Source organism: Centruroides sculpturatus, unplaced genomic scaffold, assembly GCF_000671375.1.
Source record: "Centruroides sculpturatus isolate CEXI.00-Female unplaced genomic scaffold, Cexi_2.0 scaffold12, whole genome shotgun sequence".
In the NCBI taxonomy this organism is placed as follows: Eukaryota; Metazoa; Arthropoda; class Arachnida; order Scorpiones; family Buthidae; genus Centruroides; species Centruroides sculpturatus.
The window spans coordinates 273,006-284,998 of NW_019384438.1; the positions used below are offsets into that span (position 1 = coordinate 273,006).

The 11,993-nt window shown below is 38.1% G+C and overlaps 2 protein-coding genes across 2 annotated transcripts in view; one reads left to right on the forward strand and one right to left on the reverse strand.

Annotated features, from left to right (window-relative positions):
* LOC111620013 (nucleoredoxin-like protein 2) overlaps positions 1 to 7,523 on the forward strand; it is an 11,485-nt gene extending 3,962 nt beyond the window's left edge. Inside the window, exons 2-3 of the mRNA XM_023361851.1 lie at positions 6,910 to 7,201; positions 7,284 to 7,523. Of these exons, the coding sequence (XP_023217619.1) occupies positions 6,912 to 7,201; positions 7,284 to 7,422 (429 nt within the window). The 5' untranslated portion in view covers positions 6,910 to 6,911 and the 3' untranslated portion in view covers positions 7,423 to 7,523. The remainder of the gene's footprint in view (positions 1 to 6,909; positions 7,202 to 7,283) is intronic.
* LOC111620045 (glutathione peroxidase-like) lies at positions 7,492 to 10,214 on the reverse strand. Its single transcript, XM_023361890.1, has 4 exons — positions 10,023 to 10,214; positions 7,842 to 7,971; positions 7,684 to 7,793; positions 7,492 to 7,614 (listed from the first exon to the last, which is right to left on the reverse strand). The coding sequence occupies exons 1-4, from the start codon at positions 10,212 to 10,214 to the stop codon at positions 7,567 to 7,569; spliced, it is 480 nt and encodes a 159-aa protein (XP_023217658.1). The 3' UTR covers positions 7,492 to 7,566.
* Positions 10,215 to 11,993: the final 1,779 nt, after the last annotated feature.

The window sequence follows — 11,993 nt, forward strand, 5'->3', positions numbered from 1 at the left end:
TTATACCCCGTTCGCACCGAGCATTTCGATCTAGATTGTGACTAAGGTCGGAGAGTGTTCCGTGGTGCGAACGCTCTCGACCGTTTCAATCTAGACTGAAACGAGATTCAATCGCGATCGACTGGAGAGAGTTCCCTCTCTCTCTTATTCTACACCCTTGGTTCATATGGAGATTATAGCCTTAAATGCTTTTTCTCCGAAAGACGAGTTATTGATCGCTATGCGACCGAAGAGCCGGCCGTATCTAACGGCTTATACGCACGCGCGGGAAATAATGCCTTCCGGGAGGACTTTTAAGGGGAACTGGCCTCCTATTCAGTCGTTATTGGCAAGGAGAAAACCCGGAAAACTCCTTGCAGCCAGCCTGTCCGATCGCGGCGCGAACCCTGGAGAGAGTTCTCGAAACTAAATCCAGTCATAAGAGAGATCCCACAATCTCACGCGCGCGAGAAAATACAAGATGGCTGCGGAACACGTGTCGGGCTATCGACAGAAAAATAAAAAAGACAGCTGGAGAGACGACGACATCTGTCTATTATTAGATGTACGGCAAGAAAAAGTATTTATTTCAAACCAAAACTTCCATTTTGTTTGTTGGTGTTTGTGACTTACCGCGTAGTTACGTCAGTTTTATGATCGCGTGTAATAGCCATGTTCTTCTCGAGCCGACTGCCTGTGCAAACAGCACGACGTTCGACTAGCGATAGTCACAATCCAGATTGTAGGTAAATCGAGATCGAAGTGAGTCGTGGATTGTGTGCGAACGTAGTATTAGGCTCGAGTCATAAGACTCCACTAGCGATCGAGGCCAAGACGAGTCTTTCGGGATCCCAGTACCCGTCGCCTCTCGCCGCTAGGCCCCCCGCCACGTCCAGGCTCGGTTCCCTATCTGGGGGGATTTAAATAGGCACTGAGACATCTGAAAGGGAAGTTATGTCTGTTGAAGAGTAAATCATCCAGAAAATATGCCAAAAGAAAAGTTTAAAAAATGGATGGCAGATGACAAAGAAACTCCAATGTCTGCTACGTGTATAATGACATCATAGGAAATATGCCAAATTATTACCAAAGAAGCCCTGGAGAATTATCTGATAAAACTGAAGAAAATCAACATGAAAATAGTTTAGATCCTCTGACAGATGTTCAGATGCAAGAATCTGAGTAATTCGAAGTGGCATATAATAGCCTATAACTTAAATGTGCCGAATTTTCGAAAATATTATGAATAAGAACGTCTTGTTAATAAAATAGCTGGCATTAACTCTAGATTAACTACTCAATCTTAATTCTCTGTTGAATTTTTTCGAATGTCTATTATTTTGCATTGCATTGCGGTCCTTGACAATGGTGCTTATAGTTAAGTAAGCAAACTGATAACATAATCCGCGTTTCATATGAAAGGGAGTACGCCATTGAGCCACTCAGAAGCTTGCTATTTATAATCAGCCATTATTCAATGGAAATATTGAGAGAAATAATGAAAATATTCCATACAGTGATGTAAGTTTTCTAAAATTTGGAGGGAAAAAGTTTTTTAGAATATCGGTTGCAAAATTAGAAGACAATTCCAAGAAACTGGGAATGACAGATAATATAGGAAGGTATTGCAGAAAAATAACATACATTGTGAAAGAGTATATAGTCTATATTTATAGTTTATATACAGTAATACCACGAACTTACGCGATAGGTGGGACCGAGTGATAACCGCGTAAGTCGAATTCGCGTAAGTCGGGGTATAATTTCTCAATTTGTGTAAAATCCAAATCGGATGTGCGTAAGCTAATAAATGTTCTCGTTAACCTTATCTCGTCTTTTGATTCGTTCATTGTTACAAGAAATCACCACATAGAGTCTCTCGAGTCTCCGTAGATATAACAAATACAGAAATAAATAACACAAAATAAATTGTAGCTATGTGTCAATTCCGCGCGACACGTCCGAACATGTAAGCTGAACATGTAAGCTGAAGTAGTGCGGGGGGGAATGAGTAATCAAGAGTTGCGTGGCGCTCAAACAAAACACGAATCGACGAAATCTGAAAATCGCGTAACTCCGGGTTCGCGTAAGTCGAGATATTACTGTACTCGTATACATGGGCGTAGCCAGAGTTTTGTTATGGGGGCCTCTACTAGGCCCCCATAACAAAATATTTCAGTGTTATATTTCAGTTAAAATATATATATATTTGCTGATAGCAAATTAAAAGTTGTGTCATTTGCTATCAGCAAATACAGTGGTACCTCAGGATACGAAATTAATCCGTTCCGAAACTGAGATCGTATCATGAAAATTCCGTAAGGTGAATCATTTTTCGCCATACGATTACATGTAAAACCAAATAATTCGTTCTAACACGGAAAACACACTCAAAGCTAAGTAATACATTAAAAAAAAAATAACTATAGTAAGGAAAACACTGAAAAATGCATTTTGTAGTTGTAAATGTATAAATAACCATAATAGAATAATAATTGATTAAAAGAAATGTAGTTTTATTTATACTTTACCTTTGAGGATAGACGATGATGGAGGTGTAAACTGGTGGCGGAGGAGAGGAAGAAGGGAAATGATACGAAAACTTAACTTACGTAACATAATGTAACAATAACTTAAAAGTATCTTAACACTAATTTTTTAACTTTTCTGTTTTATATATTTTTTAAATTTTTTATTCACTGCTTTTTGCTTTCTTTCCTTTACTTCCACCAGCACTTTCACTGGATAGAGGTCTCTTGGTAAAATATCTATCCAAAGAGTTTGGCTTTGCGTACTTTTTAAAATGTTTCTAAAATGACTTAGGCAAATGTCATTACTCCGAGCAGCAATACGGCCAATGTAAAACTTTTCGGGATGTTTCTTTTCAATAAAATCAGTCACTTTCTGATAATACTTTCCTCGAGATTTCTTTTATCGAGCGAGATCCTTTCACGACGAAGCAAACACGCGGACTAAGACCAATGAACAGAAGTGAATAAAAAATGGCGCTGCGAACTAATGTAACGTCGTATGGTGAGTTTTTGTTCGTACCGTGGAGCAAAAATATGTTCGAATTTCATGTCGTTTCCTGAAAAGTTCGTATGCTGGGGCGTTCGTATCCTGAGGTACCACTGTATATATATTTTTTAACTAAAAGCATGATATCAAACTAACTTATAGTGCATGTCATTGTAAGTACTAAAGTATCTCTTAGAAATTAAGGAAATTATATCATAAATTAATGATGTACAAACCCGTTATTTTTGAAAAAAACGGGACTTGTGCATTCGGTATTCGTTCGGAGGTAACGAGCAGTGCTATAACTAAGGACACAACAGATACACAGGACAAAAGGGAGCCTTGAAATGGGGTATAAAAAATGATTAGTATGGTGACTCTCGTTAATCTAGCCATTTCTTGCACAGTGGCGCCAGATTAGCGAGAGTGCTGGATTACTGAGTGTATGGACCTAAAGCAGTGAATAACCTGACCGGTCGCTCTATGATGCTGATTATTTTTGGAGGCAGGCGTGCAATAATATGGCAGTCGTGTCACGCATCCTGTTTTATTTTGCATAGTATTCCGTGTCACGGAATACTATGCAAAATAAAACAGGATGCGTGACACGACTAACACTTTCATGAAAACAGAAGCACATAGACGATCATACTGTAAGGTAAGCCGTATAATTGAGATGCCAGATTAGCTATGGATCAAATATAATGGAGTAGATCGATCTACTCCATTATATTTTAATTTTCAGATTTTAAATTTTATCGACGTGGAGACCGATTGCGTAACGTTTTCGGTATAAAGTTAAAAATTAACTAATAATTTCTATTATATTTTTCCAAAATATGGAAGTAAAAATTTCTTGCACAGGGTATAAGTAGATACATCTAGAGTAAGATTTGAAGAGAAATGAGGAAAATTTTCCTCTTCTACTTTCCCCAGCTTTAGAGAAACGGAAATATTCTAATCTGCGATAGCTTTTATCCATCACCTCTTATTAAACTCATGGATCTCTTATTAAACTTTACGATTTTGTAAAACTACAAAGAAACTGTTAAATACAAATTTCGGTTTAATTACTGCTGGTAGTACTCAAATTGACTAAATTTATTACAATAAAAATATGTTAAAAAATATGAGTGCCATACAGTATTAATATAGTAAATGAGGAATTGTGTAACACAACAAGCTTGTAAACATTAGTTATTAATGGTGGTATTTTAACGTCAGATAAATTTTCTAATGCTGTAAGTAGGGATGTCCCGATACCACAAAAGTATCTATATCGGTATCGGTCTTAAAGTATCGATACCGGCCAGTATCGACATCGGCTGTAAATATTGCCGGATGTCATTGTTCACTCTGTCATGTCACCTTCCGGATGTTTTTACTGCTGAAAAGGCACATTGTGCATCTTTTTGCGTGGTGAATACGTTCTAAAGAACACCGTGTAAAAAAATCTCATAAAAAATATATTGTACTCGTACAGTACATGATACATGAATCCCGTAGAAAAATGTTCGATAGGATACACAACTTCGATGGAACGAAAAAATAATCAATTTACAAAAGAAACACGAGCTTTTTTTATTCTAACATCGTTTATCGTTAACATTAGGCCAATCAGTGGCCAAGCAGTTCCGTTCTGTGAACACTGGGAGTTAAGTCATGGATTCACGCCTTGCCAGGACAGGCTGGCCACGTACGGTTTTCCGGGTTTTCTCCACCTCTGTAACGCCTGAATAGGGACCTTAAAAAGTCTTCCCGGAAGGCATCCCCCTAGGCAGATCGCCTAAATGTTGCGTTGCCGTACTTAATAAAACAAACAAACAAACGTTAACATTATTTATACGTAACTATAGTAAACTCAAGGTAGCGTAGGAAACAAAATCGGCATACAACATTCTCCGACGTACCGTACATTGTGTAGGCTACTGTACTGTGCTTTAAAAGATAAATTAACTCTTGGCTTTAACAAAAAAGTAACTTTTTTAAAACAATAACACAATTTCAACGAAAAATTAAATATAAAACTTTTCAAATAAACTGTTTTCCCCATGTAAAAAAATCGATCGCATAAAAAAGGATTAGTTTTGTTTTGTCGACCACATTATTTCAAAATCGCGTAAAATTAGTGTACTGTACTCGTTACAATGAAGACCCCAGAGCAAAAATTTATAGTTTGTTACTAATATCTAGTTTAGAAGTCAGTACGTCAATCAGTAGCCTACTTCAGTTTAAACTCGCAAGATGTCTTATTTTGACAAAAGAAGCCCCAGATGTAGTCCTGTTAAATTGGCTCTGTGCTACTATTATACACGGGATAGGAGTAGATAAGAAATCGTTGGTTGAAAAGGTAAAACAGTGTCTTTACATTGACAGTTCTTTATTGTATTCAGATTTTACAAATATCGCTGAAAACAAGTAGGCCTACTGTATATGCAAATTTTAGCTCATTTTAAATATGCAAGTTGATTAACAAACAAAAGTACTGCATAATGTTAAACTAAATATTTATTTATAAATAGTAATCAAAACTGCAAGCATATATAGACTCTGGAAATGAAGTTTGACGTAGGCCTAATACATTTATTGATTTTTGGTAGTTAATATTTTGTTATATGTTTAGCTTAACCGAAAATAGTGTAAAATTTCATTTCGGTTTCTGATTCATCTTCAAAATCTGGTTCCGGTCGGAGCTTACTTGTTTGTGAAAAATGTAGGGATTCCAGATCAGATACCGGAGGAAAGGTATCGATAATGGTATCGGTATCGAAAGTATCGGGACGTCCCTTTTGGAAGTATATTTTGTATATAACATGACAAACGACACCTGTCGTCTTATTTTTGCTGAATAAGTTGCCGTATTTCCAATTCTAATCCGATTTATTTCATAGATATAAAACGTCGTTTAATCGTATCTATTCACGATGTAAAGATTTACACCATGTTTTCATTGCGATTTAGATCTGCCTAAATTAGTCTAACGAATAAATGCAATAAAATCTAACTAAAATGTAAGTATATCAGAACACTATTAGGCTAATAACATATGCTCCATCCTGTATCGTATGTCCTGATGGAGAAGCACTAAATTTTTAACAAATTGTATTTGAGAGTTTGATAGTGGAATAAATTGCGCATACTATTTATGTATGCAAAACAATAAACATGATATTTGGTCCCAGATTGATAGCTCTGGATGCACTGGGAACGGTTGGAGACGGTATCGAATGGTGTCCATACAGCCCCAACTTAAACCCTTTAGACTTTGCAGTATTGGAGACAACTACAGATAGTTTGCCTTTTCACTGGAGAATTTTTGAAAAAAAAGGAAAGTTTTTATATTCTTCTCGAATTTGATCCTTGTCTCTTTATCTATTATCAGGCAAAAATAAATATATTATACTCGTATATATTAATTAATTTATTAAAAGTTTAATATAATAATTCCTGTAGTAGCCCTTGGTATCATTGCTGCTAGTTTTTGCCATAGTCGTTCCAGTTTTACTTTCAAATCCCTCGAGCATTATTATTATTTGTTAGCTAGTTTAAAAATAAAACTAATAATATAATGATGATTCTAAGTCTAATTTTATTATCTGAATTTTCATCCTTTATTTTAATTTTCTCTTGACAGAAATTGTAAAAAGTTTTATATCACTATGAATAAATTAGTAAATATATCACAAGAGAATAATTGGTTTTAACGCGAATCGCTAATTTAAATCTTAAAAATTGTTCAGAATAATGTAAAAATATTCTAATTCTTAACATGGGAGCAAAAAGGGTGCAAAGAGAACGTCATACGGAATTAATATTAAATATTACACTATACGCTTAATCTTTACTTGTAAACTGTACAAACATAAACCCTATAGAAAATGAGATTTAATTATTATTTTTTTACAATTTCAGTCATGAATATCATTAGTGGATCCTTAGTTAAGAGAGACAAATCTCAAATTCAGGTAAATGACGCTTTAGCAGATGCGGAAATAATAGGTTTCTATTTTTCTGCTCATTGGTGCGGACCTTGTCGTGGGTTCACTCCCCTCCTGGTTTCCGCTTACGAAGAAATGAAAAAATTAAACTATAAATTCGAAGTCGTTTTTGTATCATTTGACGAGAATGAGGAATCTTTATTTGATTATATGAAAGAAAGCCACGGTGATTGGTACGCTCTTCCCTACGGTTCTACAGATACCGAGTAAGTCAATTCTTTTGTAAAATATATATATAGACTATTTATATAAAACAATGAAACATTAATTATTTATCTCATAACATAGGAAATTAAAAAAACAATTTAACATCGAAGGCATTCCAACATTAATCATTCTCAAGAAAGATGGAACTTTAGTAAACGACGACGGCGTAGACGATATTGAAGCCAAAGGAGCAGAAGCTTATAAAGACTGGATTAAATGAATATCGTAAACTTTATTAACGGAAATTATAAATTACATAAATAAATCGAGAAATATTATCTTTCAATACCTTCTGTTTAATAAAAATATTTTTAAATTCCATGTGTATTGTGTCAACAAAAAACATCCTAAGATCCATAATAGATCATAAGTTACTCTTTTCAATGTATTTCAAAATATCTGGTTCGATATCCTACAAAAAGCATAATATTAGTCGAAATACTTATTATTACTGCTAATATCAATCATAATTAATTCTTACCAGTGGTTGGTAATTAGGTGGATAACGAGCAACCGGTTGTCCATTTTTATCCACCAGAAATTTTGTGAAATTCCATTTAATAGAACTGAAAAAGAATGTATAAATTAAAACTTATTTTAAACAATTGCTTCTGTATTTAAGACCTACTTACTTGATACCCTGTTTAAACTTCAAATATTTCCAAAGAGGATGAGCATCGTCTCCATTAACATCAATCTTACTAAACATATCAAATTGGATATTATATTTTTTTATAAATTCTTTAATATAGGATTCATTCTCCGGTTCCTATAAATAAATCGTAATGTAAATTATTTGTTTTTATTTATTTACCAAATCGACCTAATTACAGGTCTGTTTAGTATACAAAGAATATACAGTAATATAAAAATTAAAACATAAGTTTGTATACATGCATACAAAACATTTGAATTGAATTTAAATGTAAGGACAATTTTCATATTAATTTTAACGTTCATTATTAAATATCTTGAGCAGTCAGTGACTACCAAAACTGTCGCTTAGAAATGAACAAATCTAGTCGCCGTCCAAAGTGATTATAAAGTACTGCAAGTTTATGAACAGATATATTTTGAGTAATATTAGATTTATACCAAGGAAATCTAAAGTAGTTCCTAAGTAGATAAAGGTACTTGAAGATGTAATTGTTCTAACAAAGCAGCAGCTTCGATTTCAGATTGTAACAAAGACCTTAAAAATTACCAACATTGAATACAGCATTACAAAGTTCATTAAAGGTGGTAAATACATTTCAGCCTTTTCTTGATTTAACATAAATTTCCTTCTACAATATCTTCTAATACGGTTATTAACTGATTATACTCTATGTTTAATTGTCATCAGTCGTGTATTACAAATCACTAGCGCAAATATTGATAAAATCTTCGAATAAACAAGAGCTAAATACAAATTTTTAGTACATTTATTTCCGGACATAGTCTCAAAAATCTAAAAATTATTCCTAACGTTGTAGGTATCTTTTCCACATGCACTGTAAAAGAAAATCTAGTATCATAATATACCCGTAGGTCTCTAATATTCTCAACTCTGGATACTTCATATCCTGGTATGTAGTAAACTGCAAAAATCTGTGAATGTAACTTGACAACCTCATTATATTNTAGGTTTCAGTTTAGGGAGATGTTAGAAACCCCGCCAGGGTCGTCCCCCACCAAGAACGACAATCGGACAGCAAGCTTTAAAAAGGCTTGGTACATTATCATAAATAATTTAGTCATAAAATATATATCACAATTTAATTTAAATACCTGTAATTTAAATCGTTTATTGTTTAAAATAGAAGTAACGCGAATAATATTTCAAAAAATTACACGAGAAAATTACGTTTGGATTCGATTCCGGTCACTATACTGTGATAAGCTGACGCCTTAACTGCCTCCTCCATCATAATTATATTGTTCTTGTAATAAAGAATACTAACTAAATCAAAATAGATTATTGGGATAATTTAGTTTATAATATTCTGATAAGCATCTTTAAGAAATACTTTATTAAATTTTGTCCACAGTGACCGAGTGAATAAAACCATTGAAGAATGATAGTTAGTCGCGGGTTCGAGCTTAACCAACGGGAAACTACTGGAGTTTTCCGGATTTCCTTCACGCGCCTAACACCTAAATATAGGTAACATTTCCTGAGTTCTTCCGAAGTTCTTCCTGAGAGGCCCCATGGCAGATGTCCCATGTGTTACATTGTCTTAATCCTACAATCCTATTAAATTTTTTGAATGTTTACATTTTGATATTTTAAACATTTATAGTTCGCCCTTGGGTTTGTCACCCGCAGGTTCCGCCGCTTTAGCCTTGGCCACCTTTACCCGTCTTTGTCGACGCCTGGCTCTGGCGTTTGAAGGCGCGGGCCTCCACTCGCTCTCCTCACCAGAGGAGGCGGAATCAAAAATTTCCCCAGAACGGACCCAGTCGAGTCCGAATCGGAACCCGCTGGTCCCTATGGGGATCGATACTTTTACAGTATTTGCAGGCCCATCACCCTTGGGCTCGTGTGATTGTTCATTGGTGGGCTTGCGGACATGCAAGCCCGCCTCTCCTTAGGCATGGTGCTCGCCATTTCACCGCCTATCACACTTACTCACTCCACGACTTTGTCTCTTCGACCGCCAGAAACATTAGGTGTATCGTCCGCACTAGACGCACCCTTAAAGCATTCGCACACAGTTTCTGAGTTTGCCATCATACAAGTAAAAGATAAAGAGGGGATTAGGGTAGTCTCGACCTTTCACGGGTGCCCTGACCCCGTTCAAGTGTGAGTTTAAGAGCTAACTCTGGCTTCGGACTTACTGAGGGCTCATTTTGGCCCTCTTGTTGCCGGGTCGTCACTGCTTTGCCCGCTGCCGGGACAGATCCCCCATTTAAATGGCCTCCTACCCAAGGTCGCCCCAGCCCGGCTGGTTGCTCGGCTTGGGCCGCCCCATCATCCCTACTAGGAGACGCTCTTCCCGTTTCCAGTCCTCCGAGACCATATACAGCCATCCAACGCAACGTCAGGCCTTTAAAAGCACCTCTCCCCCCAAGGACATAGGGAAGGTGACCCTATGTCCGAGGAGCGGCTCTGCCAACTGCCCGTCATGATAGACACCAGCGAGCAGGATCCCACAATCCACTGAGGGCGCTATCCCCCTGGCCACCAGCGAGGCTTCAGCTTGGGAGTTCGACTCCTCGCCCCACTGGCTTCGGCATGCAGGCCGTGGCCCCCAAGCCAGCACCGGGTGTGCGAAGCCCGGTCTTCCTCTTGGGACGCTGGTTTTTCTTTTACCGGGCAGAAGGAGCTTTACATGGTCTGCGTTATCACGGGCTAAGGCTGAGTCGACTGCATTCAACTGCCTTTTAACGTGTAACATCGGTCTCGTGCCACCGGGTGGATGCAGGAGTTTGTTTCGTGTGTCTCAGATCCCAGAGGGTGCGGATTGTCAGATCCATGGCCTCCGGTCTCTGTACCGACGCGGGATTTGAATCCAGAAGTTTCAGCGTCCACTGTGTGCTCCTATATGTGTAATCAGGGACATAACCCATCGGCCCAGGGTACAACGTGCATCTCGCTTCAAGCAAATGATTTGACCATCGCGAATAGGGAGACTCTGGACCGTTGGCCGAAGCAAAGAGTCCCTACCACGTTTCGGCAGTGTCCCTATCGAGTGCCATCACACCGCAGGCCAACGGGTGCCTACACTTCCGTCGGCAGAGCTACCAACTTGCGTCAGACAAACCCAATCGACTACACTCTGCGTATCTCGTCCAGAGACAAGTCCTCCTTAGGAATCATATTGGTAACGGCTATAGCGACCATCCTCCAGCTCCGGACTTACTGAGGGCTCATTTTGGCCCTCTTATTGCCGATACTATTAAGGATGGCCCTGCGCCCCGATCTCACCAGTTTCCCTTCTGTTTTAGTGTGAGTCTGCATGCCATAATGCTAATTTGCAGCTCTAGTAGCCGTCCGCTCCAGCGGGGATAGGTTTCAGTTTAGGGAGATGTTAGAAACCCCGCCAGGGTCGTCCCCCACCAAGAACGACAATCGGACAGCAAGCTTTAAAAAGGCTTGGTACACAGACCCCAAGCCTATGATACTCTGACACTTCTGGAACCTTATACCCCGTTCGCACCGAGCATTTCGATCTAGATTGTGACTAAGGTCGGAGAGTGTTCCGTGGTGCGAACGCTCTCGACCGTTTCAATCTAGACTGAAACGAGATTCAATCGCGATCGACTGGAGAGAGTTCCCTCTCTCTCTTATTCTACACCCTTGGTTCATATGGAGATTATAGCCTTAAATGCTTTTTCTCCGAAAGACGAGTTATTGATCGCTATGCGACCGAAGAGCCGGCCGTATCTAACGGCTTATACGCACGCGCGGGAAATAATGCCTTCCGGGAGGACTTTTAAGGGGAACTGGCCTCCTATTCAGTCGTTATTGGCAAGGAGAAAACCCGGAAAACTCCTTGCAGCCAGCCTGTCCGATCGCGGCGCGAACCCTGGAGAGAGTTCTCGAAACTAAATCCAGTCATAAGAGAGATCCCACAATCTCACGCGCGCGAGAAAATACAAGATGGCTGCGGAACACGTGTCGGGCTATCGACAGAAAAATAAAAAAGACAGCTGGAGAGACGACGACATCTGTCTATTATTAGATGTACGGCAAGAAAAAGTATTTATTTCAAACCAAAACTTCCATTTTGTTTGTTGGTGTTTGTGACTTACCGCGTAGTTACGTCAGTTTTATGATCGCGTGTAATAGCCAGGTTCTTCTCGAGC